The sequence below is a fragment of the Zalophus californianus genome, chromosome 17 (genome assembly GCF_009762305.2).
Source record: "Zalophus californianus isolate mZalCal1 chromosome 17, mZalCal1.pri.v2, whole genome shotgun sequence".
NCBI lineage: Eukaryota > Metazoa > Chordata > Mammalia > Carnivora > Otariidae > Zalophus > Zalophus californianus.
The window spans coordinates 57,501,956-57,526,885 of record NC_045611.1 but is presented as its reverse complement, the minus strand read 5'-3'; the positions used below and the strand labels follow the sequence as shown (position 1 = coordinate 57,526,885).

General features: G+C 56.1%; 3 protein-coding genes across 12 annotated transcripts; 1 reads left to right on the top strand and 2 right to left on the bottom strand.

Moving 5' to 3' along the window:
• Window positions 1-88: 88 nt before the first annotated feature.
• On the bottom strand, window positions 89-21,358 carry ZNF581 (zinc finger protein 581). Of its 8 annotated transcripts, none has more exons than XM_027618499.1 (3): window positions 21,120-21,358; window positions 16,462-16,584; window positions 89-1,899 (listed from the first exon to the last, which is right to left on the bottom strand). In XM_027618499.1, exons 2-3 carry the CDS (start codon window positions 16,464-16,466, stop codon window positions 1,317-1,319), a joined length of 588 nt encoding a protein of 195 aa, XP_027474300.1. In that variant the 5' UTR covers window positions 16,467-16,584; window positions 21,120-21,358; the 3' UTR covers window positions 89-1,316. The 8 variants fall into 8 exon arrangements, 5 of the variants coding, with proteins under 5 accessions (XP_027474300.1, XP_027474304.1, XP_027474302.1 ...); XR_003524144.1 differs by lacking the exons at window positions 89-1,899; window positions 21,120-21,358 and adding exons at window positions 13,614-14,144; window positions 14,619-14,734 and having other exon boundaries at window positions 16,462-16,684; XM_027618503.1 differs by lacking the exons at window positions 16,462-16,584; window positions 21,120-21,358 and adding an exon at window positions 15,995-16,023.
• Window positions 2,968-11,396, bottom strand: ZNF580 (zinc finger protein 580). Of its 3 annotated transcripts, none has more exons than XM_027618486.2 (2): window positions 9,836-11,396; window positions 2,968-3,886 (listed from the first exon to the last, which is right to left on the bottom strand). In XM_027618486.2, the coding sequence occupies exons 1-2, from the start codon at window positions 10,019-10,021 to the stop codon at window positions 3,356-3,358; spliced, it is 717 nt and encodes a 238-aa protein (XP_027474287.1). In that variant the 5' UTR covers window positions 10,022-11,396; the 3' UTR covers window positions 2,968-3,355. The 3 variants fall into 3 exon arrangements, with proteins under 3 accessions (XP_027474287.1, XP_027474289.1, XP_027474288.1); XM_027618488.1 differs by lacking the exon at window positions 9,836-11,396 and adding an exon at window positions 4,924-5,324; XM_027618487.1 differs by lacking the exon at window positions 9,836-11,396 and adding an exon at window positions 4,666-4,792.
• A 105-nt stretch (window positions 21,359-21,463) lies between the features above and the next one.
• Window positions 21,464-24,699, top strand: ZNF784 (zinc finger protein 784). Its single transcript, XM_027618449.1, has 2 exons — window positions 21,464-21,578; window positions 22,792-24,699. The coding sequence occupies exons 1-2, from the start codon at window positions 21,501-21,503 to the stop codon at window positions 23,674-23,676; spliced, it is 963 nt and encodes a 320-aa protein (XP_027474250.1). The 5' UTR covers window positions 21,464-21,500; the 3' UTR covers window positions 23,677-24,699.
• Window positions 24,700-24,930: the final 231 nt, after the last annotated feature.

The window sequence follows — 24,930 nt, the reverse complement described above, 5'->3', positions numbered from 1 at the left end:
TTGTTCTTCCACCCAAAAAGAGGTCAGAAGAAGAAATGGGGCCCAGCACAGTGCCTGGCACAAAACAAACGCGCAAGGAAAATTCATTAAGAAGGCAGATGTTTATTCAGCTTCCGGCTCGGCTCCCTGCCTCTCCTCCCAGTCACCAGTTGCTATTGGGATTTTTGCCAGCCCTGCGAGAGTAGGGTTTTAACCTTGCAGAAGTAAAATTTAAATGTCTGCACCGCTTAGAAAACTGTGTCCACCCTCCTCTACCTGCTTCACATTACAGACAAACTGCAGGCTGGGTCAAAACGTCCGCCCTAGATTGGTGTTTTGCAAACTACAGGTTCATGGGCAGGGAATTCAATATAATAGAACAGAATTGGCAGGGGGAAGAAAAAGTGGACTGCACGTGGCAGAGATTCAGTATTGTTAAAGTTTTGTTTCACATATATTTTGTGTAATGTATACTGGGTTGCCAAATAAAATGTTTCTCGTACAATAGATCCTGTCTTTAAAAGGGGGGTGGGGTGGAGTGTGTTTAAAAACACTCTGCCTAGATGATGCACCTTGTGAGGAGCCACGCTAGGATTGACCCCAGTGCACCCCAGTGCAGAAGGCCAACCTTCCCATCCCATGCCAGGCAAGCCACGAATTTTGCACTGGTATGACCCATGCAAGGTGCTCAGCGCAACACCTGGCCATAGTCTAAGCTCAAGATCAGGGCGCTGTTCCTGTTATTTGAGGTCAGACAGTGGGAAGCTCTTTCCCTCTCTGGGGAGAAGAAATGGCTGATTTGTTCTTCTGCCCAAAAAGAGGTGGGCCAGGCACTTGCTGAATCTCGCTGTTGGGCAGCAGGCTGGCCAAGCCGCTGTCCCCAAAAACAAATCTCAAGTGCTCAAAATGGGAAAGGTGTTTATTGGGTGTCCAGTCTCAGGCCCTATCTGGGGGCTGGGAGGCAGGTCCGGGGCCCCGTCCCCCAGCATCAACATGGAGGCCTCGGGAAGCTGGTGCAGATTCTTGATGGCTCCCAACCCCATTTTTCAGGCTGGAGAACTTCCACCCATAGCACTCTCCCCCACACCTCCAGTCAGGGCTCAGCCGGAGGCTGGAGGGCTCCACTCTGTGAATGTTAAGGTCTTGTCTCCATCTTATCTCCAAAACACGAAGGCTACTCATGAGCTCCTCCTTCAGGTAGGGCTTGGCCTTTGCAGGAGGTGTGTCTGTGTCCAGGGCTGCAACCCAGCCTTCGGCACTGGCCAAGTGTCTGAGGGCGACAGGAGTCCAGGCTCCCCCCAGAACCCCATGGTACCTGGGGTACCCTGCAGCCTGGCTCATGGATGCTTCCACCGAGTATGCTTTTGCAGCGTGTTCTGCTCCATAAATCGGCGTGGGCAGTGGGGGCACTGAAATGGGCGCTCTCCAGAGTGGACCCGGCTGTGCTGGGCCAGCTCACCCGCCTCACGGAAGCGGCGAGGGCAGAGCGGACAGCCATGGGGTCGCCCACCGCCAGCCCGGTGGATGGAGTGGTGCCGAGCCAGGTGGCTGGCCCGCTTGAATGCCTTCCCACAGGTGTCACACTCGAAGGGCTTCACCTCTGAGTGGGTGATGCTGTGCCGCTGCAGGTAGGACATGTACTCGAAGACCCGGGAGCACACAGGGCAGCTGTAGCACTTTTTCTGAGCTGATGCCCCATCTGCCCCAGGCTCTCTCTGAGACTCCTGGTCCACCAGCACGGTGTATGGGATGCCCTGGGTGTCAATAAGCAGGTAGTGGTTGGGCCTCGGAGACGAGGAAGTCTGGGGAGGTCCTGTGGAGGAGGAAGGTCCGGGTTCTGGAGACCTGCCTGTCCGAGAGGGCCGGGCCTCCATGGCCTCTGCGGAGGGCAGCACCAGCATCCGGAGGGGTGGCTGAGGCCTGGTGGATGGGAGAAAGGATGAGGTTAGGTAAAGGAGGGAAGCTGGCCGCACGAGCTCTGTTCTTTATCCTCCGTGTACGCTGCCCACAACCTGTGCATTCCCCAGCCTCCGTCCCTGGACTCTATGGCCTTCTCTAAAGCTTCTAGGGTCCTTCTCCCTGCCCCCCGTTCCATCACCCACTGTAAGCACAGGCGCACCGGGACCCCGCTCTATCCTCCTTTGCACCCTCCTCAGGTGCCTGGGCTCCCCTTTACTCTTGGCCACCCGCAGGGCCTCGCCAGGCCCCACCCCCTAGACCTGCAGGTCTTTCTCTCGGCTCTCCACGCCCCTGACCCAGGTCTGGGTGTCGCCCCATCCTATCACAACACCCAGAAGCCTTCCATGTTCGCCCGAGCCTTCTCCAACGGGCTGCCACGTTAAGACCCGCAGGTCCTGACCCGCCACCCAACAACCTCCCTGAACAGCCCTGCGCCCCCCTCCTAGCCCGGCTACCTCTAGGTTCTCTCTCGTCCACGCCCATCCAGTTCACCCTCCCCAAGTTTTTTCTGGGTCCTAGCGCTCTCGAGGGCGCCGGCCCCGCGAGTTCTGGGCGGTGCCCTCCTGGGCCCCCATAGCGGCCCCTCCCCGCCCAGCGCACAGGTACCCGCTCCCGGCCCCGCCCCTTCTCGCGGCCCGCTCCCCGCTTGCTCCCGCCTCCCGGCCCCCGTACCCGGTGCAGCAGCCTCTCGGGTCCGGGCGACTCCGGAACGGCCCCGGGCTACCCCCGTGGTCGCGGGTGGTGGCGGGACGAGCGCCTCTGGGTGTCCCCCGGGAGCCGGTGGCACCGGTAACAAGAGAGCGGACCGGGGCGCGGAGAAGAGGGTCCGGGGAGGAAGGTGGGGGCGGGGCGCCTGGGCCTTCGGGAAACGGATCCGGCCAGAAACACACGCCGAGAAGAAGGTTCCCAGGTGCTCACGGTCCTGGCTGCCCCCTCCCAACCCGCTGCCCACCCCCCAACACACACACACACACACACACACACACACACACACACACACACACACACACGCAAATCAAAGCCCTAAAGTGGAGTGCGGAATGTTTATTGAGTAAGGGGTGAGGGCTGTGGGTGGAAAGGGGGAGATAACAGAAATGAGCCAGACCGCGCCGTGCTCTTTTGTCAAATCTTCCGCGCACACAACCGTTCACCACTTCGGAGCCGAAGACCAAGGCCCAGAGACGTTGTCTCCTGCAAAGGCTCGCGCAGCACAGCCGGGCCGGAACCCAGCTCCGAGACTGGCTCCCAGGTCCAGGGAGGGGCAACGGCTTGGTCTACATCACACAGCTAGAAGGAAGGTAAGGAAGGGCTGGTGTTTCTCCCTTTGGGCGGATGGAGAAACGGAGGCCCCGGGTAAGGCAGGGAGCGCGTGTGGGAGTGACGCTGTGTGGCTCGCGAGGCCCCGAGGGTCTGGAACTCAGTGCAGGCGCACGTGTTGCGCCAGCTCCGCGGCGTCCTGGAAGCGACGTGGGCAGAGCGGGCAGGTGTGCGGCGGGCCTGCGCGCGCGCGGTGCGTGGCGCGGTGCCGCGACAGGTGGCTGGAGCGCTTGAAGGCCTTGCCGCAGGCGCCGCACGTGAAGGGCTTGAGGTCCGAGTGCGACACGCGGTGGCTCTGCAGCCGCAGAGGGCTGGCAAAGACGCGAGCGCACTCCGGGCAGCTGTAGCCCTTGCGCGGCCCGGGTTCTCCCGGCGCTGCCTCGCGCTGGGGCGGGCCCCGGGGCTCCTCCTCCAGCTGCACCGTGTATGTGTAGGGCACCCCGTTGGCGTCGATGAGCAGGTGGCGGCCCAGCCGCGGGGGCCGGGGGCCTGCCGCCGAGGATGGAGTGGAGGAAGGGCCTTCCGTCTTGGGGAAAGGGGGAGCCTTGGGGGGCGGTGGGTCCATGGCCTCTGGCGAGGAGGACCGAGGGTGGGGTGGCCGAGGCGGCAGCAGCAGCATCTGGGGTGTCAGCTGCGAGCAGTGGAGGGGGGAGAAATTAAAATCGCGACTTCCTGGGGGAGAGTGTCCCCATTACCACTGCTCGTTAGGCTCTCTGTACCACTGACCCACCTCTCCTGCAAAAACGAAACCGCCTCTGGGCCAGGCGGCGCCGCTCCCGGGACACCCCCTGCCTGCCTTTCCTCCCGCGGCTCCCTCTCAGACCCCAGGCCAGGCGGAAGGTCCCTATCCTGCCCCTTTCCTATCCCGCAGCTCCCCCACTGCCTGCCAATCGGCAAGTCTGTTTCCTCCCTCTACAGCTTGTTCCTAACAGGTCGCTCGCTTCCTCGTCTTCCTAGGCCCAGCTCCGGTGGCATCGTCTCCCCCGGGGCCAGCACAGCAGCCTCGTTCCCTGGGAGGCCTCCCCATCTCTGCACACATCGTGGCCTCGCTCGGATTCCCTTCTGGGTACACCTCAGAACGCCAGTTTTCATTCTGGGCTCCTCTATTCCGACCCTGCACTCAACACCTCCAAGTCTCACCCTCCCCCCTCGCCTAGCGGACCCATTGTCTGGATTTCACGCAGACAGCCCTAGGACGCCTCAGCTGCCTGCTTCTACGCACCCTACACCCGGGGCCCTGCTACCACCTAAATGCCCCCCAGGGGTGCCCCTGTTCCCCCGCGCCTAGACTCAAGTCACCGACATCCTTCTTTCTTCTGTCTGTGCCCCTCAGGGGCCTCGTCCCGCTCCCCGTTGGCCGCACCGGGGCCCCCGGAGCCCCCTCCCCTCCCCTCTGTGTGCATCTGGCACCTCTGTTTCTCCATCCCTCCAGCCAGCTCCAGTGTGCCGCCTCCTTCTGTGACCCCAGTGCCCGGGGTCCCCCCGTCCCCCTTCCCGCTGCACCCTCAGGGCCCCTCTCTCCCTCCGGCCCGCCCCCCGCCCGGCTCCCACCGTGCCGGGCCCCACCCCCACCCCACCCCACCCCCGCGGCGCCCGCCCCTCCCCCAGCCCGGCCCGGCCTCGCGCCGTCCCGGAGCCAGGCTCCTCCCTCCGTCCCGGCCCCCGTACCCGATGCGGCGGCCTCTCGGGACCGGAGGAGCGGGCCGAGGTCCCGGGCGGCCCGGGCTTCCCCTCGCGAGTGCCGGCGGCGGCGGGACCGAGGCTTCCGGGAGCTCCGGGCCGGCGGCGCCGGGGACGCGGGCGCGGGGGGCGCGGGCGCGGGGGCGCGAGGGGCGGCGGCGTCTCTGGAAAAGGGCACCGTCCGGAAACGCTCACGCCGCAACGAAGGTTCCGCTGTCCCGGAGCGCGCCGCTCCCACGGTCCGCTTCCATTGAGCCCCGGCGGTGCGGGCGGAGGGCGCGGGCGCCGGCTGCACGGTGAAAGCCCTGCCCCCGCTCCCGCTCCCCTCCACTCCCGACAGGAGCTGTTCGGGCGCCGCGACACACATCCATTAATAAACGGGCTAGGCGGTCTGTTTGCCGGATGCTCCTCAAGGAAGGGGCGCACCTAGGTTTGTCCAGTTGAGGCTGGACCGGCCCGCCTCCTCCCCCGCTCGGCAGTGCAGAAGGCGGGAGCAGGGATGGTTCTGTCGGTCGGGCACACGGGGAAACCAAGGCCCACAGAAGGCCAGGCGTCACCCGTCACAGAGATGGGGCGCTGTGACGTTCCCCACTGGACGGACGGGGAGACCGAGGCCCACAGAAGGCCAGACATTGCTGGATGCGGAGGTGGGGAAGGGTGGGTCTTCGCGTCGGGCTGATGGGAAGTTGAAGCCAGACGAGGCGCGGCGGCCGCGTCTTGATGGTGCCCGGCACAGAGCGCGGTGCACAGGGGGAAACCAAGGCAGTGCTCGGTGCAAGTGGGTCCACCCACAGGCCGCGCCTGGAGCTTCGTGCGGGGCCGCGCCAGGTGGCTGGAGCGCTTGAAGGCCGGGCTGCAGATGTGACTCGCAGCGACGCGGCAGCTACCGGGGGACACGCACTTGGGGCGCCCGCTGCGCCTCTCGCAGCCACGCCCGGAACAGTCAAAGAGCAGGGAATGGCGTGGCGGGGAGCGCGCCGCACAGGACCGGCCGGAGAGGGGGCGGCAGCAGCTTGGGGGTGGGGGGAGGTGGGGGAGGTGGGGGCGGCGGGAGCGCAGAGCGGAGGGAGAGAAAGGGCGTTATTGTGGCGCGCAGCCCCAGGCCCCGGGGGAGGTGGGGGGCGGCCAGAGCTGCATCCCAATGAGCTACCAGAAATAACTGTCTGCGGTGACCAGCCCAGTGTGGCTACTGCGGCCTGAGGACCTGAATTTTAAATGCATTTCTCTTAAGGTAAATCTAAATGCCTGTGGTTTTGGGACAGCTCCCACCACCCTCAACCTGGAGGCCGCAGGCCAGAAAGGACTCAGAGTTGTATCTGGTTGGGACCGTATGCTACGTTTCAGTGTTTTACTGGGCAATATTTAAGAAGCCAGACAATACACAAATTCAAAATCCCATACACAGTTGGAAAACAATTTCTAGATGTGGCAATAAGCTGGAGCTGAGAAAGCATTCTTCCGAAAACCTTCCAGAAACCTCCATAACATCTGTGGAATTGGTCTAAAATTAAAGATCCTCTAGAATTGTGCTGCCCAAAACAGCCACATGTGGCTCCTGGGTTCTTGACATGTGTCTGGTCTGAACTGAGATATGCAAGACGCCCCACAGATTCTGAAGACTTAGTTTTACAAGAAAAGAGTAACGACTCTTTCATGAATGACTTTTATATTGATTACATTTTGAAATGGTAATGCTTTGGATATACTGGGTTAAGTAAGGCATCTTATTAAAATTGATGTCACCTGGTTCTTTTTTTTTTTTTTTTTTTTAGTTTGGCTCACATTCTGTTGCTGAGACAGCATTGATATTCCAAGTGTCCCCCAGGGCAACACAGATTCTGGTCCACACAACTACCCAATGAGTCTCCCCAGATCCCTTTCTTGAGTTTCAGAACCATATAACTACCTGCATCCATGAGAGCCGCATTGCTTAGTGTATTGCATCCTCAGAGCAGACCTGCGAGGTAGGGGTCATGAAGATCCCTTTTATGGTTGAGTTAACTGAAGCTGGGAGAGATCATGTGATTGGCCTGAGGTCACACCTCCTCAGGACAGCACCAGCTTCAGCCAGAGCTGGTGACCACCTCACACATCCCCCCCAACCTGCCCCTGGCAACCACTATGCAAACCACGGTCCACTCCCTGCTTACAGGGACAGCCTCCCACCCCCACTCTCTGCCTCCTCCAGTACTTTCTCTTTATGGCGATACTGCAGCGATGTATTTTTTTTAAACGCACGGAATCATGTCATGCCCGGACTTAAAACCCTCCGCACTGCACTTAGAATAAAGCCCAGAAACCCATCGAGCACAGTGCTGCCCCCCAACCTCTCCCATCCTCCAGGGCCTCTGTTTGCTTTTCCCTCTCTCTGGAGTATTGCCTTTGCCCCTCAGCAGGATGGACTGCAGGATGGACCCACTCAGGTCTCCGCTCGGACAGTATTTCATCACTGAAGCTTTGCTGACTGTGTCTGAGGTCAAGCAGGTGACACTCCACTCTGCCTCCTCATTCTGTTCTCTCTCTTTCAACATCCCATAGGGCAGTCCAGGGTGGTCTGGCTTATTTAGCAATTTACTCTCCTCCTGTCTGCCTTTCCCACTCCACAAAGGCTGAGAGTTCTATCTTGGTTGACATTGTATCTCAGAACCTAGCCAAGGTCTTGGCGGGGGGGTAGGGGCTCCATTCAATTTTGGTTGAATAAATGAGTGAATGAATGAATGAATAAATGAATGTTTTCAATCACCCCATCCAAAAGTGAAGCATTCTCTACCCCCCCCATAAAAACCCCTGCTTCTCTCCTGGGACATGATCATGATGAAGCCCCCACATTCACTCGAGTCCAGAACCTTGGATGTCCCCATTCTGCCCCGCCCCCCCTTCCTCAGCTCCCCAGAGCCAGACAGCACCCCTCACCTCACACAGCACCTCGCAGGCCCTGACCAGACCTTGAACTTACACAGCTCTAGGTGCAAAGGCTCCTGTGTTTTCCGGCTATGTGTCTCCTGTATGCCCTGCTCACCAGCTCTCGAAGAATTCTCCCCTGGCTCAGCCTGGAACGCCAGGCCCCTCACCGTCCGCCCCAGCCACCCTGACCAGTTGGCCACATGTCAGATTTTGGATCACTGTGCCTCTGCTCACACTGGCCGTCTGGTATCCCCACCCCGTGGCCCTCAGCAATCTCTCCAGCTTCATCTGTGACCGATTACTCACGTCCCCCCGCCTTCGGTCCACACAGCCTCTCAGTAATCCAGTGAGGCAGGCACTCCACTGAGCCTCAGGAAGGGCAAGAGGCTTGCATCTGCTCCCCAGCCCAAGTGGCAGGGACAGTGTCAAAACCAGGGCCCACCGCTCCAGCATCCTCACTTCCCTCCACAGCCTGCAGCCCGAGCCCTGCCTCCGTCAGGAACTGCTCCTGGAGCACGCTCCTCTCAACGCCCACCGTTCACTCCACACGACCTCGCATTCCCAGTCAACAAGCCCTTCTCCCCTCTGGGGAACAAAGTGATTGCCAAGGCTGTGTGTCTGGGTCCATCTGGGTCTTACTAATCCACCCACCAGGCTTCCTGCCCTCCTCTCTGCACCCCATCCCAGGTCTCCCCGAACCTCCCTCGCAGGGGTTCTCAAGCCCCCCTGCCCTTGGGGCCACTCGGTCCCACACCCCAAGGCCCTCGTGTGGTCCAAGCCCTCACTGCTCCATTGGGCAGGATCCTAGCAATGCCACACCGCCTGCTCCCACTCACTCCTCCAGCCCTTGGCTCAGCCATCCCACCCTCTTCGGTAAGTGGATGCATCAATGAGTTCCTGAGGGCTCCAAGTTCCCAAGCAGAGGGAGGTGTGCCTAAGAAAGCTCTTGCCAAGAACTCACATCCACAAAGGAAACGTTCCCACATAGTTTGGGTTTCATCTCCACCCCAACTTAAGGAGAATCAAAACTCACATTGGTTAGAGCCTGTCGCAGAAGACCCGTGAGTTGGGAAAAATAGGTAAGGAAGCAGTATGTGCTGCCTTTGGACGGCACCGCACACTTGTAGCTCACCTACAGTACTCAGGTATGGTTCCATCCCACTTACAGATTGGAACTGAGTTACAGAATGGCACAGCCGTCCATCCCAGGCTATGAAGAGCAGCTGGGGCAGTCAGGGATCCAACAAGAGCTCCCACCTCTCACCCCTGACCAGAGTTGGCTGGGGAACCCCAAGCCATTCCCTCTTCCGGACCAGGGAAAGGGAGGGTCCAGTCACATAGCAAGTAAAACCAGGGCGTCTGCCATCTGTACCAAAAACAGGAGATTCTATGGAGTCACCGTGGCCTCTCCGCCCTCCAGCAAGTTCCCTTCAGCCTGCACGTGCTGGGTCAGGCGCTGAGCATCCTTCGGACTCCAGGGCAGAGCCGGCGGGCCGGGGCCACCCAGCCGGGCCAGTGCACGGACGAAGCGAGGCCTCACTTGCAGCGCTTGAAGGCTCCACGCGCTCCGAGTGGGCGATGCCGTGGCTCCCGGGTGCGCGCGGCTCTTGCGGGCCGGGATCACTGGGGGCCAGCGGGGGGTTGAGGTGGGGGGGGGTCCTGGGCTCCTCTTGCAGGCCCGGCTCACTGGGGGACAGTAAAGCCCCCCGGGGAGGGGGGTGCTGGGCTCCTCTTGCGGGCCCGGATCACTGGGAGCTCCCGGATCACTGGAGGCCCGTGAAGCCCCGGGAGGGAGGGAGAGCTGGGCTCCTCTTGCGGACCCGCCGGGGATGGGGGGGGCGGCTGGGCTCCAGCCCGCGGGCCTCCTCCCTGCGCATGTGCACCCCGGCCACCGGGAAGGGTCCGCGGCCGCCAGGGGTGCGCAGGGGCAGGCGGGGCAGCCGAGGGGCCGGGACCTGGACGGGGACCTAGGCGGGAAGGGCCGGAGCAGACCTACCTCGGGGCGCCACCGGGAGCCCAGCGCCGTGCGGTCACCTCCACGGGCCGCCCCGCGCCCGGCCCCGACGCCACTGTGGCCGGACGCCGCCCCGGAAACCCGCCCCGACGGGAAACGAACACCCCCGAACAACGGTTCCGGCGTCGCAGGGGACAAACTGCAACCGAATTCAGAGGGGCTGGCCATTTCTCTGTGGCCACACAGCAAAGCCAGAGGGCCGGACGATTCCCGCCCTGCAACAGCAGAGGAAACCCCAGCCTTGACACTTAATACATCACAAGGCAGGAAGACAGAGTGCCGGTGGTGAAACCGAGGCCAGAGACAGGTGGTGAGTGGCGAAGGGCCAGGTACCGTGCCGCCAGTCCCTCCGTGGGCTGCAGTCCTGGAGGCAACTGATCCCCGGATTCGAGCACAGCTGAACCCTTGGCCTCCATCTCCACAGCCGGCCAGGAGGCCCCTCCCTGAGGAATCCAGCGGGATCTGTTGGGCCAGCTCCGGGAGAGGTCGGCAGCAGCAGCCCACCCCAGGGCGGGTCAGCCAGCGGGGGCTGGGGCTGCTGGAAGGCGTGGAGGTCTTTCTGCAGGGGCCGCACACTCGGGGCCAGAATCCCAAATGTGAGACCCATGCTGGCTGAGGGAGAGCGTGCTCACACAGCTCTGCAGGCTCATGCACAAGCCCGGTGGGAGTCGGCCCATCTCCCTCTGCATCAACCTGAGCTGCTTCCTACAGCCACAGTAGGACATATGCAGAGCACCCCACCACAGCCAGTAAGTAAGTGACCACTGGAGCACGGGGGCCCAAGTGAGGACAGAACAGGTGACCGACTTGACCTGGTTTGGGATGCGTCCCACGACTTTCCCAGTTTTAAAATGCGGAGGAAGAAACAAAGAACAAGGCAAGGAGCTAGATGCCTTAGCAGGTTTGGCAAATCACTGCCATCTGGTGCTGACAGGGAGGAGAGAATTCGTTCCTGGGTTACACAGGGAGGACTGAAGCCAGAGAGTGAACTCCCCAGTCATAAATCCCACCCGGTGCAGAGTTAAAACCCAAGGTCCCTGCCTCTTGGGGGAGGCTCAAGGGGAGAAGAGCATTAATCCCCTTAGGAGGTGAGGGCATCTTTTTCATTACTTCCTCCCGATTTCCCCGCCACCCGGAGGCCTGCAGTGCATCTCGAGGCTGGAGATCGTTCAGTGTGGGATACAACAGCCCAGAAACGGATGCTGCCTGTCCACATGCCAGAGCCAAGCTCTACGTTGGAGAGCTGGGGAAACATTCCCAGCACACTGTTCGCTAAACACATCAGCTTTGTGTCCATATCAGTAAGAGACTCAGTTTGCCCTAAAGTGCCAGAATGTGCTGAGGAACACCTACAGGAAGCCCGGGGGATTGGCTGGTGCTGGCCGAGACTGCTAGATTGCTTGAAGGCCTTGCCACAAGACTCACAGATGCCATGCTGGACATCCAAGTGGGACAGGCCATGACCCTTGAGACAGAAAGCATTCTTGAAGACCTGCAGGCACTTAGGACAGCTGTAAGCCAGGGGGAACGAAGCTCCCTTGTCTTGCAGGCTGTCATCAGGCTTCTCCACTCCCATCGTGGGTCTGTAGGTGTATGGTATGTCCCTCTGGGCATTGAGCAGGTACTGGCCTCGACCCAGGGCAGGAAATGAGCCTGGAGGCCCAAAAAGAGGAGGAGGGGCAAACTCAGGGGAAGGGTATTCGCTGGGGATAGGAGAAGCCTCTGTTGATGAAAACAAAGCCACGGGCATCCTTGAATCCAGACGAGCAGCTAAAGGAGGAAAACCTGCCTTAAGTGAAAGCAGGGGGAGCTGTGGTGACCAAAGGCCCTCCCTGCACCCCCCAATCTCAGCATACCCATGTCATCCTCCACTCTCTCCTCCTTAAACACCCCCCCCCCCGGTCTGGACAAGGGGCAGGGGCGGTTTCCATGGCCCGCGCCACACGCTGCACTTGCTGACTTTACCGCGGCTCCACGCTCCCAGGGCTCACACGGGCCTCTAGCATCTATCAACCCATTCCTCCTGGTGTGCACTGGGGTCCTCTTACACTCCCCGGAATCCCCACCACCCCCGCGCTTTCCTTTACGATGCTGGCCTCCGTCTCGTCCTCCAAACGACCCGCGGGGAGGATGCACTCCTCCCTCCCTCCTGGGGCTCCCCGCGCTCCAAACGAGCGTCTGCACCCCCCCGAGGTGCCTCCGCTCTGACGACCGGCGTCCCACCCCCGCCCTCCGTCCCCACGGCCGCGCCGGTGTCTGCCCTGTCCGTGTCCCCGACGGTCGTCCGACCCTCGCTCCCTCCCATCCCCCTGGACGCCCACCGCAGCCTCGCCCCAGACTCTCTGCAGAGCCCTCCCTCTCGGCGCAGGGTCCTGACGCTTCCGGACCCCCACTCCGGGCACAGCCTACTGTCCGTGCGGGCCTCGATCTCCTGGGAGCCCTAACGGGGCCAGCCACTCCGACCGGAAAGGAAGGGGGGGGGGATGTTCGCATGAAAGGCTTCCGGGCAGAAACACACGCCATCAATGGAATGGTTCCAAGAGACTTTTGTTCCACTGAGCGCTCACTCCTTCACTCCTTCATCAAATAGTTGTTAAACGTCTCCTTCGTGGCATCTTCCGGGAATAAAAGCGTGAGAAAACCAGACCGAAGTAGTCTGTGCCTTCCTTCCCTTCAGAGGTGACAAATATTTTTATCGGACGCCTGCTGCAGCAAGGAGCTCTCCTGGGCCTCGTGGGGGCGACAAAGACCAAAATATTGAACTGTCACTCACCCCCCCCCCACCTAAGCACCTGGGGGGGGCGGGGGCGGTGTATGACCATCAGGAGACGCAAAGCATCACTAAAGAATCTTAATCTCACTGAAGACAGGGATTTCGAAGGAGAAGGTCCTTTAGTGTCTCAAACTCAGCCCTACCGTTTTTCAGACAAGTGAAGCCCAGAGAGGTTCAGTGAAATGTTGGTCATACAGCAGGTGGACACCAGAGCCAGGATGGCAACCAGAGCTGGGACTCGACAATGTCTCATCCCATTATGTTCATTTTAGGGAAACTGTTCTGTGGCCCCTGAGAGTTACAAGGGGTGAAACTAGAAAGACTGAAAATGAGAGAGCTGCCTCGGGGAAAGAGCCGCCTGAGTGCGACGCAGACGGGTGGATCCTCCGGCGGAGAGTGGTCGGTCTGGCTGGCCAACTACACGCTGGTTGAGCGTGCTGCCGAGGAAAAACCAGAAGGCTGAAGCCAGCCTCCATGCTGTCTGTCTGGAAGGATTAAGCATTCCATCAGGATTTTGTAGCAAACTTCAGATTTTAATGAAGCAGCTTAGAAATGACAGGATCCCAGTATAGTCTCTGAACACTCAGACCCCAAGTCTCTCCAGGGGAATCTGAGAAGCGTTGTGTGACACCATTCTCACTTGGTGACTCAGTTTCCCCATCTGTCGTATAGAGGCCACCATTCTTCGGGGTTTTTTTATATAAGATGTTAATTACACAAAGTAACAGATCAGTGAATTTTTACATATATACACAGCAACATAATCAGCACCCTAGAGAGCTCCCCCGAATGCTTCCTGTCGGTCATTAACGCCGAGAAAGGGTAACCACTTTTTCTGATTTCAACTCCCAAAGACTGACTACTTTGGCTTGTTTTTAAACCTCATATAAATATAGTTATATTTTTTTTAAGTACTTTTTCATGCCTGACTTCTTTCACTCAACATATGTCAGCCATGCTGTTGTTTTCAACAGTTCACTTTTTTTTTTTTTCCCATTGCTGTGTAGGTTGTGTTGTAGGGCTGTCCCACAATTTCCTTCTCTTTTCTTTCTAACTGCCGACGGACATTTGTTTTGAGTTTTGGTCTATTGTGAACAAGGCTACTAGGAATATTCTCATACATGTCATTTGGTGGATATAAGGACACACTTCTTATGAGTGTGTATCTGGGAATGGAAGTGCTGGGACCTGGAGTACATGTCCGCTTAGCCTTAGTGTGTATTAATGGTTTTCTAAGTGGCTGCAGCAATATGCATACCTGTCAGCAGTGTATGCAGGTTCCAGCCGCTTCACACCCTCCCCAACACTTGATCCTGAAAGTCTTTATACTCTCAGCCTAGTGGGTGGGAAGTGTATCTCATTTCAGACCTTCCTGATGCCCAATGATGCTGAGCACATCTGCCTGTGTTCGCCAGCCACTTTAATAGCTTCTGTTCTGAAACATTTGGCCCATTTTTAAGCGGAGGGATCTCTCTCGATGGCCAGGGAGGAGGCTTGGCAGGCTGAAGAAACCAAGGTCTGGAAAAGCCGAACAACATGCTCATGTTACACAACATTCCCAGTCTACTGGGCTGCCATCATAGAACACCAGATCTGGGGTGAGAGAAACGTACTTCTAACCGTTCGGGGGGCTGGGAAGGCTATGATCAAGATGCCGGCAGATTCAGTGTCCGAATTCACAGACAGCACCTTCTCTCCTCACATGGAAGGGGCGAGGTCGTCTCTGGAGTCTCTTTTATAAGAGCACTAAACCCATTCATGAAGCCTCCACCCTCATGACCTAATCAATTCCCAAAGGCCCCATCTCCTAATACCAACACACTGAGGATTAGGTTTCAACACATGAATGTGGGGAGGGGGGAGACATAAACATTCAGTCTGTGCAAACAGCAAATCAGGCACACACACAGTCTTCATCCTAGCACCTGAGTCTCTGATAGCGAATATGGTCAGACACTGCCCCATCTACATCCCCCAACTTAACGCACTTACCAAGAATCTAGGAAGCAGCTGTGGTACAAAGGGCAAGAAAAAGAAGCTGGATGGATGAGGTGGGTGCTTATAGAGATCATGCGTAGTTCAAGTCCAAGTGGAAGGTGCTGCAGGACCTGAAGGAAAAGGCTGTTGGGTGAACCCAAAGACACACCAGAGCTTGACGAGGATGCAGGGAAAACTGGAACCCTCAGACACTGCTGGTGGGAATAAAAAAATGGCGTGTTTCCTCAAAACGTTAAAGATGAAAATTTACCATGTGACCCAGCAATTCCATTTGCAGGTAGATACTCAACAAAACCTTAGGCATGAATGTTCAGAGCAGCATTATTCGTAAGAGCGAAAACGTGGAAAGAAACTAAATGTCCACCAGTGTTTGAGAAGTGGATAAATCCTATGTGGTGTACCCATTCCACGCACTATTACTCAGCCAGGACCGAACAAGCCTGGAGAACTACTTGTCCTTCAGAGTGACAACGCATAACGCATAATGCACGCAGCCAGGGTCACTGGCTGGAGACATCAACAGGTCCTAGCCCCAGGCACTTGGACTATAAGCTGCACCGCCTTGGGAGGGTTTTGAGCTAGGCAAGGATTCTACCATGTGAGGGCTTTGGGATTCCTCTGAAACTAGTGGCCTGAGGTCGGCAAGCGAGAAGCCTGGGGGGAACCTGGAGGTCGGCAGGAATCAGAGAATGCTTTCTGGAAGAAAGCTTCAGAAAGGCCTGTGTTGGCGGGCTGGTGGAAGCCGAGGGACGAGGGAGAGGCCTGGTGCTGAAATGCAAGCATGAGAAAGAAGGAGGTCCGAGCAAGCGGTGCTGCACATCGAGATGGCAAGAGCGATGCACAGGGAACCCTAAGTTCGTGCTCCATGGGCCGACTGAAATGCCCTGGAGAATCTCAGCGCTGCAGAGAGGAATTCACCCCGGAGAATATCACCAGCAGGAGCCCGCGCGCGGTCCGGGGTCCGTGCAAAGGCATTATTCCGCTCGGCGCCTTCACACCTGCTTTTATCCAATCACCTTGCGAGGTAACGCACAACCATTCCCGTTTTGCAGGAAAGAAGACTGAGGCTCAGAGACGGAGTTCACTGCTCAAGGGCACGCGGGCACCGATAAAGGACCAACATCCCTGCGGCCGAGAGTCGGTCGGGTCGCAGCTTTACGGCCGCCTTCGGGGGCCGAGCCCCTTCCCTACACCCACTTTCTTCCGCCCCGCCCACCACGGCCCTTCCAGCCTCGGCCGGCCTCTCTATGGTCTTCCCCTGCCGCCCTTGTACACACACGCTTCCTCTCGTTTCCCTCCCAGCCTGGCTGCTCTATCCGCCGCCACCCTCTCTGTGGTTCCCAACCCCACCCCACCCCCGCCGCTCACACGGTGCCGGCTCTGTCTCGGAGTAACTCAATCCCGGCCTTCGGCCTCTCGCGCCCGTCCGAGCCGAGCTGGGGCGGCCTCTCCTGTCCGGCTGGGCGGAAGTGGCGGCCACCGCGAGAGCGCTCGTAGAGAAAGCCCGGGAAGGAGGGACCGCGACTTCCGGGGAGAGACCCTGGAAAGACGGTGCGCCGTGCAGGCCCTCCGGGAGAAGGCTCCGGCCGGAAACGCGAGGCCCGGAGAGGAAGGGTCCGCTTTCCGCTCGGGCCCCCCTCCCCCCAGAGGACCTGGGATCCCAGAAAGATCACGGCGTCCAGAGGAGGTTCCTGCCTTGGGTTTCATTGTTGTTCCCCCAGCGCTGGACATAGACCAAGAAATCGGGAAATGCCCACCTCGGGACAGAGACCGGGGAAAACGAGGCCGAGAATGGGGAGGGAGCGCGGCCAGGACTCGGGGATGTGGGGCCACTTACCCCATGACGCCCAGTTTGCAGAAGCTCAGTGGGTTGGTTTTTTTTTTTCCTCTTAAAATAGGCGAGGTCGCAGGTCACTGGAGGGCTCCTCAGGGAGGCCTGCAGGGCCTTCGCAGTCGGCTCCTGTCAATCAAATAATATAAGGGGGAGAGTGTGGTGGAGCTGAGTCAGGTAGGAAACTCCTAAAAGTACTACACCACTTGGGGGTGGCGTGGTCATTGTCACCTGTTAAGTTTTGTAATTGGTGGGAGTTTGTTTTCTCATAATAAATGTGCACGTGCATACCTTATTTCGTGTTTCAAATTTTGTGTTCCTGGTTGTGTAAGTCGCACCCCACAGAATCTGGATCTGCCCCCTGCTCTCGCACTCGATGAGCTCTCAGCAAACACTAGTTATTATTTTCGGTGTTTTTTTCATTTGCAGACCCTGCAACAGGAAGGTGTGAGGATGATCTATTCTTTGAGGATTCCTATTGGCTTAGGACTCCAGACAACCATAATTACCAGCTACTTGTTCATTCACATACTTATGTATTGACTCGTTAATGTAATACATGTTTACTGAATACCTGTCACATCCCAGACACTGGTGTGGGTGCTGGAGATGCACGGGGGAATGATAATAGCCATGGTCTCTACCTTTATTTATTAGAATTTTATTTATTTATCTGAGAGAGCACAAGCAGGGCAGAGGGAGAGGGAGAAGCAAGCCCCCAGCAGAGCAAGGAGCCCAATGCGGGGCTCGATCCCAGAACCCTGGGATCATGACCTGAGCCAAAGGCAGATGCTTAACTGACTGAGCCACCCAGGTGCCCCTAAAAATCAGATTTTAAAAATCATCCACAGGCTCAAGGGGCACCTGCCTGGCTCAGTGGGAAGAGCATGTAACTCTTCATCTCGGGGTCATGAGTTCAAGCCCCACAGTGGGTGTAGAGATTACCTAAATAAATAAAAAACAATAAAAAAATATTATCTAGAGGCTCCCTCAACCCCATGTTTTATTATGGAAATTTACAACCATAGAGAAAAGTTGGAAGAATTGCATAGTGAACATCCATATACCTACCTTACAGACTTATGTTTAAATGTCATCTACAGTTTGACCCTAAAAGATCATGTTCAGCTAATTCTTTTTTTTAGCAGCTTCACTGAGATATAATGCACCATATAATTTCCCCATTTAACCGATGATTCAATGGTTTTTAGTATATTTACAGATATGTGCAGCCATCAGCACAATTTCAGAACATTTTAATCACCTCAAAAATAAACCTTGTACTCTCTAGCTATCACTCCTCTATTCCCTCAACCCCACTCCACCCATCCTCTGGCCCTTAAGGAACCACGAATCTACTTTCTTTTTTTTTTTTTTTTTAAGATTTTATTTACTTATTCATCAGGGAGAGAGAGAGAGAGCACAAGCAGGGGGAGCGGCAGACAGAGGGAGAAGCAGGCTCCCCAGTGAGCAAGGAGCCCGATGTGGGGCTCAATCTCAGGACCCTGGGATCACGACCTGAGCCGAAAGATGATGCTTAGCCGACGGAGCCACCCAGGCGCCCCTCTACTTTCTGTCTCTGTAAATTGCCCGGTTCTGGATAGCTTGTATGAATGGAATAATAAAATATGTGGGGTTTGTGTCTGGCTTCTCTCACTGAGCATAATGTTTTCGAGATTCATTCATGTTGTAGCATGTATCAGCACTTCGTTCCTTTTTGTGGAATAAAAAATAATTATCTTATGGATAATATATATCCCTTTGGCTATTATGAATAATGGTGTTATAAGCATTTGTTTACAAATTTTTGTGTGGACAAATATTTTCATTTCTTTGGGTACATCCCTAGGAGTGGAATTGCTGGGTCATATGGTAACCCTAACAGCCAGTTCGCTTAAAAAGCAGGGGATCCAGCCGAGCAAGGAGAAGCGATGTGCTCACAGGAGGGACAGAAGGAAGCAAGACTAGACCCCACATCTTCTGATTCCAAGCCCAGGACTCTTTCTGCCATTTTATAGTGGCTCCACATAGCCAGACTTCTAGCATCAGATCATGCAATAGAGTACTACATGCAATTAATGTAGTACCAGGCCATGAAGGACTCAGGCAAACAGGGGAAAAGGCAAGGAACCCACAGCTATTGAGCACCAGTTGGTTCCAGGAATTACGCTAGACCTGTAGCATTTTCCATCTGTGGTGTTCGCAATACAATCCCACCAAGCAGCATGGTGCTGCCCACTTTGTGCATGACAACTGGATACTGAGAAAGCACGTCTTGCCCAAAGTTGCATAGCAAGTGGATAGATGGCTCTGAACCCAGTTTTGTCTGACTTGAAAGTTTATGGTCACTCCACTGAACTATGGTCTCCTCTACAAATAGTTGTCTCTAGCTCTGATACCCAAATTCTTCTATATCTCCATTAATTTAGCTACTCATCCATTCATTAATTTGTTCGTTCACCCACCAAACATTCACTGAGTCCTTCTGAGGATGCAGAGATGAAACAGACCCAGCCCACAAGAAAGAAGAACAGAGGATGAGCTCTGTGCTAGATGCAGTATCATGAATTATCTCATTTAATAGAAGGAATCTCAATGAAAAACCATGTCACACCCATCAGATTGGCAAAGATTTAGGTTTGGCTATCAAATATTAACAAAGACTTTAAGCAACGGGAGCTCCCATTCATTGCTGGTGGAAGTGTAAGTCAGTAGTAATTATAGCTAATACACAGTTCCTACATTACACTTTACAGATAATGGCTCATTTAATCATCATAGCACCTAACATTTAACCCTGTTAAGTAAGTACTATTATTTTTGCCTTACAAATGAGAAAACAGAGGGCTTTCTCATTAGACACAGCAGGTACATACAGTGCCTAGGGCTCATGACACTTTTAGGAGCCCACGAAAAATATTTTAATTTTGAAACCGGAAGAAAAAAGAATGTAATCCAGCCTAGCTTATGTTCATCTTTATACCAACGGTCATAAAATATAATTTTAAATATGTTTTTTGAAATGAAGGGGCCCACAAAGGCAGAAATGCCAGGGTCCATGAACGCACTGGAGACACTGAGTAGCTAAATAATTTACTCAAGAGAGGCGTGTGGGTTGCTCAGTCTGTTGAGCATCCAACTCTGAATTTTGGCTCGGGTCACGATCTCAGGGTAGTGTCATCAAGCCCTGCATCAGACTCAGTGCTGAACGTGGAGTCTGCTAAAGTTTCTCTCTCTCCTTCTCCCTCTGCCCCTCCCCCTACTCTCTAAAATAAATAAATAAATCTTTTAAAAAATAATTTACCCAAGAGCCCCCAGATAGTAAGTGGTGGAGTTATTAGAAAAGCAACTGAATAATAAAGATGGGAGTTGAAGATGTTAATAAACTTTGATCCAGCAATTCAACTTCCAGTGATATAATATAGAAAAAGCTCTCTTTGGGGTTCAAGGAGACCTGAGCAAGACTACTCATGGCAGTATTGTTTGTAATAACAAAAATTTGGAATCAACCCAATGTCCAAGAATAGGAGAATGAAAACATGTAATGGGACATTATCATCCGTGGGATATCACACCAGCATTGACATCAGCAGTAACTAGACTACATGTATTGATGTATACAAATATAAAAAGGGGAGCAGAAAAAAGTTAGAGAACATTAGACTGAACTTATATCATTTATTAGAAAAATTTTTGAGTTGATTTATTTTTTAATAATCTCTACACCCAATGTGGGACTTGGACTCACAAGCCCAAGATCAGATGTTACATGGTCTTCTGACTGAGCCAACCAGGCACTCCTAATTTATTAGACAAAAATTATTTTTTTAAAGATTTTATTTATTTACTTGAGAGGGAGAGCATGAGCAGGGGGAAAGGGCAGAGGGAGAGGGAGAAGCTGACTCCCCGTTGAGCAGGGAGAACAACGCAGGGCTTGATCCCAAGACCCTGGAACATGACTGGAACCGAAGGCAGACACTTAAGTGATTGAGCCACCCAGGCGCCCTATTAGAAAAAATTTAAAGCACACAGAACAATATCATATTTCGTATGTGTAGGAAAATAAGGAAGACATGCCTGGGAATGATAAACAGAAAATACAAAATCTAACCTCAGGGGAGGGCGGGAGAACGGGGGAGGAGTACACAACTTAGATTGTATCTGTAATGTGTATTTTAAGTTTATTACTGAGTATGGGCAGTTTATATTACTGAATACTTACTTATATACTTTATAATAAAATAAATGCAAATAAAAAGCTCCGTATGTGTATCAGTTAAGATAGAATAGCTTACGCCCGTAGTAGGAACCACCACAATGGCTCAGTGGCTTAACAAAATAAAACGTTTTTTTGTATGCTACATAAATGCTACATCCCAGGAGGTCCAGCACCAGGCTCTGTTCACTGTAGACGCTCTGGAACTCGGGCTGATGGCAACCAACCGATGCCAAGCACGGATGGGCAGGGGGGATCCTGGCGAAGGGCCCGCAGGCTCTCGCTGAGAGCTGAAGGTGATGCACCTGCTGTCTCTGACAGTCCACTGGCCAAGGAAACCCACCGGGGCCACAACTAAATTCAAAGGAAAGTGCAATGTTATCATGTCCCCTAGAAGCGGGAGAAACAGCGCATTTAGGAACGATGGTAGTGTTCAAGCATCACCTACCCTGCCGTCCCAAGAAAACCTAAGGGCGTTCAAAGGTGTCCCATATCTCTTTTCTCATCGGGTTTTCACACCACCTCTCCAGTTTTATAGAGAAGACTATGTGTACGTGGCCCAGAGCGGTGTGGCGACTTCTCCACGGTCGCCATGTGCGCTTCCAGACGTCGCACCGACCTGTGGGTGTTTGCAAACTCCCAGGGCCCTCGGGGTCGCTGACAGGTGCTCAGAAGGGACGCGGCACTCCCCTCGGGCGGGCGGGGCGCGGCCTTCGCAGAGCCACGCCCCTGCCCGCCAGTGTGCGCCTGCGCGGCGCCTCTGACGACGGCCCGAGCCCCGCCCCCTCCCACAGCGACCACGGGCCTGGGGGCGGGGCCTGGGCACAAGATGGCCGCCGCGCGCCCGGAGACCCCGAGTCCGAGCTCAGCGGCCCCGGAGCCGCGATCCCCGGAGACGCCGGACCTGGTGCGGGCGGGGAAGGGGCCTCGGCCGGGGACTCGAGGCGGGAGGAGGTCTCAGGGCGGGGGGCGGGGCCGAGGCGGGGTCTATGAGGGCTGGGCGGGGGAGGTATTTAGGGCTCCGGGTCTGGAGGCGGTGCTTCTCGGGGTGCGCGAGGGGCGTGGCCTAAGGAGGAGCCTATGAGAATGGAGGGCGGGGCCCGGGCGGGGCGGGGCCAGAGGAGGGGGTTGGGTGGAACATCTGGGCGGGGGATGAGTCCAGGGAGAGGTCTCGGAGATTGAGTTTGTGTAATTAGGGGGCGGGATCTTCCGAGGGGCGGGGCCTCAGAAATTCTGGGGCTATTGGACTTGGGTGGAAGGTTGGGAAGGTGACCCTGAAAGACAAGTGCGGGTAGTTATGGTCGGGGCACCCACGTTGGAGTGGGGTAATGATTCTGCAAGAGTCCGAGTGACGTGTCTCGAATGCCTAAGGGAGGATTTTGGGGGGCGGAATGACTGCTCCAGGTGACTTCGGAGCTTTCCCCACTCAGGACTGGAGAGTAACAAACATTTCCTGAGCTCCTACTTAGGCTCAGTAGATAGAGAGGTGAACAAAACAGATGAGGACTGTATTCTCTTCGAGCTCGGTCTAGAGGAGAGAGACAATAAAGGATATTTATTGTGTTCATGCTATAAAGGAAATAAAGAGTGAGCTGATAGGGTGGGGGTGAAGGGGAGCTAAATTTAGATGAGAGAGGTCGGCTGTGTGCCAGCTTATATTTACACTGGGGTCGGAGACCAGCCGGAGCCAGATCATGATGGGTATTATGATGATGGCTTTGGATTTTAAATGCAGTTGAAGCCATGAGAGGGTTTTGAGTGGGAAAATGACGGTCTCATTTCCATTTTCAAAAGGTCATTCACGCTTCTTTGGGGAGGTAGCAGACAGAAACAGGGGTTCTGCTCAGGAGGCTTTTTTAGTTGTCAGGCCAAGAAATAATTGGCTTTTAACTGGGGTAGAGGAGAGAAGTGGCTGGATCCGTGATGTGGTTGGAACAGGAGTGGAAGTCTTGATAGGGGTACTGCAGAATCCTGGAGGCTGGAGAGCAGGATCTGGAAATTGAAGGGCCCAGTATGCTACAAAGGAGATGGATGCTTTAGTAAGTGGAGGCGTGTTGGGAGGCCCTGAGGAAGGGTCCACAGGCTCCTGGTTTTTTCTCCACCCACCCCCCCCCGCCCAGGTCCTGGTGCCAGATGATGGCCGCCCCGCCACACCCCCGAGTGACCTCATCGAGATCCAGGTGGTGAAGGTGACAGACACCACGCTGGTGCCCGAGCCCCCGGAGCCAGGTTCCCTCCACTGTGCCTTGTGCCCAGCTGCCTTCCGGCTGGTCTCTGAGCTGCTGTTCCACGAACATGGCCACCTGGCGGGGGCAGAGGGCGGCGGGCAGGGTGGGGACCCCAGCCGGTGTCATGTGTGTGGCCACAGCTGTCCGGGCCCCGCCAGCCTCCGCGCGCACTACAGCCTGCACACGGGGGAGCGGCCCTACCGCTGCCCACTCTGCCCCCGGGCCTTCAAGGCCCTGGCACCTCTGCTGCGGCACCAGCACCGACACGGGGTGGAGCCAGGGACCTCTCAGAGGCCTCCGGAGGCGGCAGCGGCTCGAGAACAGAGGCCCGCGGTGCCCCAGGAGAGGTCGGAGGTGGTGATGGCGGCAGCAGCAGCGGGCGCGGCGGTGGGGAAGCCTTTCGCCTGCAGGTTCTGCGCCAAGCCCTTCCGCCGCTCCTCAGACATGCGCGACCACGAGCGGGTGCACACGGGCGAGCGGCCCTACCACTGCGGCATCTGCGGCAAGGGCTTCACGCAGTCCTCGGTGCTGAGTGGCCACGCGCGCATCCACACCGGGGAGCGCCCCTTCCGCTGCGCCCTGTGTGATCGCACTTTCAACAACTCCTCTAACTTCCGCAAGCACCAGCGCACCCACTTCCACGGGCCAGGACCGGGGGACTCTGGCAGCCAGCTGGCCTCAGGGCCCGAGGGGCTAGGGAGTGGGTGTGGGCCAGGAAACAGTCTGGAAGAAGGGCAAGGGGAGGTGGCCAAGGTGAAGGTGGAGGTCGACCAGTAGGCTGGGAGAGCAGGGCCGTGGGAGCATTAACACGGGACGGGGAGTAGGAGGCAGATCGCAGGGGAGGGGGTGGGTGGGAAAAGGAGGCAGGAGAGGGGAGATTGGGGGAGAGGTGACAAGAGCTAACAGATGGCCATGAGCAGCTAGTGCAGAAGAACACAGAACCAGTTTTGGGACACCCACAAACCCATACAGCACCTCCATGAGACTCAGAAAGGCACAGACACCACCCTGTGGATGCTCAGTTAAATGTGAGGAACATGGGCTGGATTTCACTGCCCAATCTGCCTGCTCGTTGGGATGTCCTCATGCAAGACACAGCTTGTCCCAACAGAGCCTGGGCACGACAGAGGGGGAGCCAGGGTTGAATGGAAGGGGCAGAACCAGGGTCTGCCCTGGTGTCTCTGGACTAGCCCTTCATCTACAGAACCGTGGACTATCTTGGGGCCTAGGGCGGGCCAGGATGGAATCTTTTCCTACCTCACTGGATTGCACTGAACCTGGGATGCCTACCCACCCTCAGGCAGAAGACGCCCACCAGGTCCTCCATAAAGAGACTCTGGGATCCCATCACCTTGAAGCCAGAGGGTCCCCACGTCCTAGCCAAGAGCTCTCAAGCCTCAAGGATGTAAGCCTGACCATAAAGATCTTGACTCCAAGAGCTGCTCCCTGCTCCCATGGTGGTCCCTCCTTAACCCACCGACTCTGAAGCAACAAAAAAATCCGGACAGCAAACAGCCACCTAATATCCCTCTCATAAGGCTTTAGATTCAGAGCCCATGGCCCCCAGGGCTACAAAGTAGTCTCAGGTTTCTCTTGATTTCCTCCACTCCCAATTTGAAGCAAAAGCTTAATGCCTGACCCAAGGCTACCCCAAGGAAGGGCTGGGAGATGGCAGCATGGTGGGCTGGCCTGTGTGCAGTGGGTGTGGGAAGAACTGAGTCACTCTGGTGGGAGCGTGTGGAGGGCTGGGGAGCTGGAGGAGGGAACCTCCAGTTCTATTAAAGGACTTTCTGAAGGGTTTCTCTATGTCAGTCTTGTGTTTCAGGGGGTGGGGGTAGAGGACCCACACAGTGGTCTTGCCATGAGCAGTTAATTGCAGCACACCTCTCTCCAAAACTTTCCTCATCTTTAGATCTCTGTTCAGTGATGCTGTGTTTCACCTGTGGCAGTGGATGTCAGGGAAGTTTGGCAAAAGGAAGGGACTCCCGTGATCAGTATGCCTGTCAAGGAGGGAGAGCCCTAGACTGGCAC

Coding starts and splice junctions, on each gene's coding strand:
- ZNF580 (XM_027618486.2), bottom strand. CDS start 10,021: ATGGCCAGCCCCTCTGAATTCGGTTGCAGTTTGTCCCCTGCGACGCCG. Junction 3,887..9,835: donor GCTCCCGGTGGCGCCCCGAG/GTAGGTCTGCTC, acceptor CACTGCTCGCAG/CTGACACCCCAGATGCTGCT.
- ZNF784 (XM_027618449.1), top strand. CDS start 21,501: ATGGCCGCCGCGCGCCCGGAGACCCCGAGTCCGAGCTCAGCGGCCCCG. Junction 21,579..22,791: donor CCCCGGAGACGCCGGACCTG/GTGCGGGCGGGG, acceptor CCCCCCGCCCAG/GTCCTGGTGCCAGATGATGG.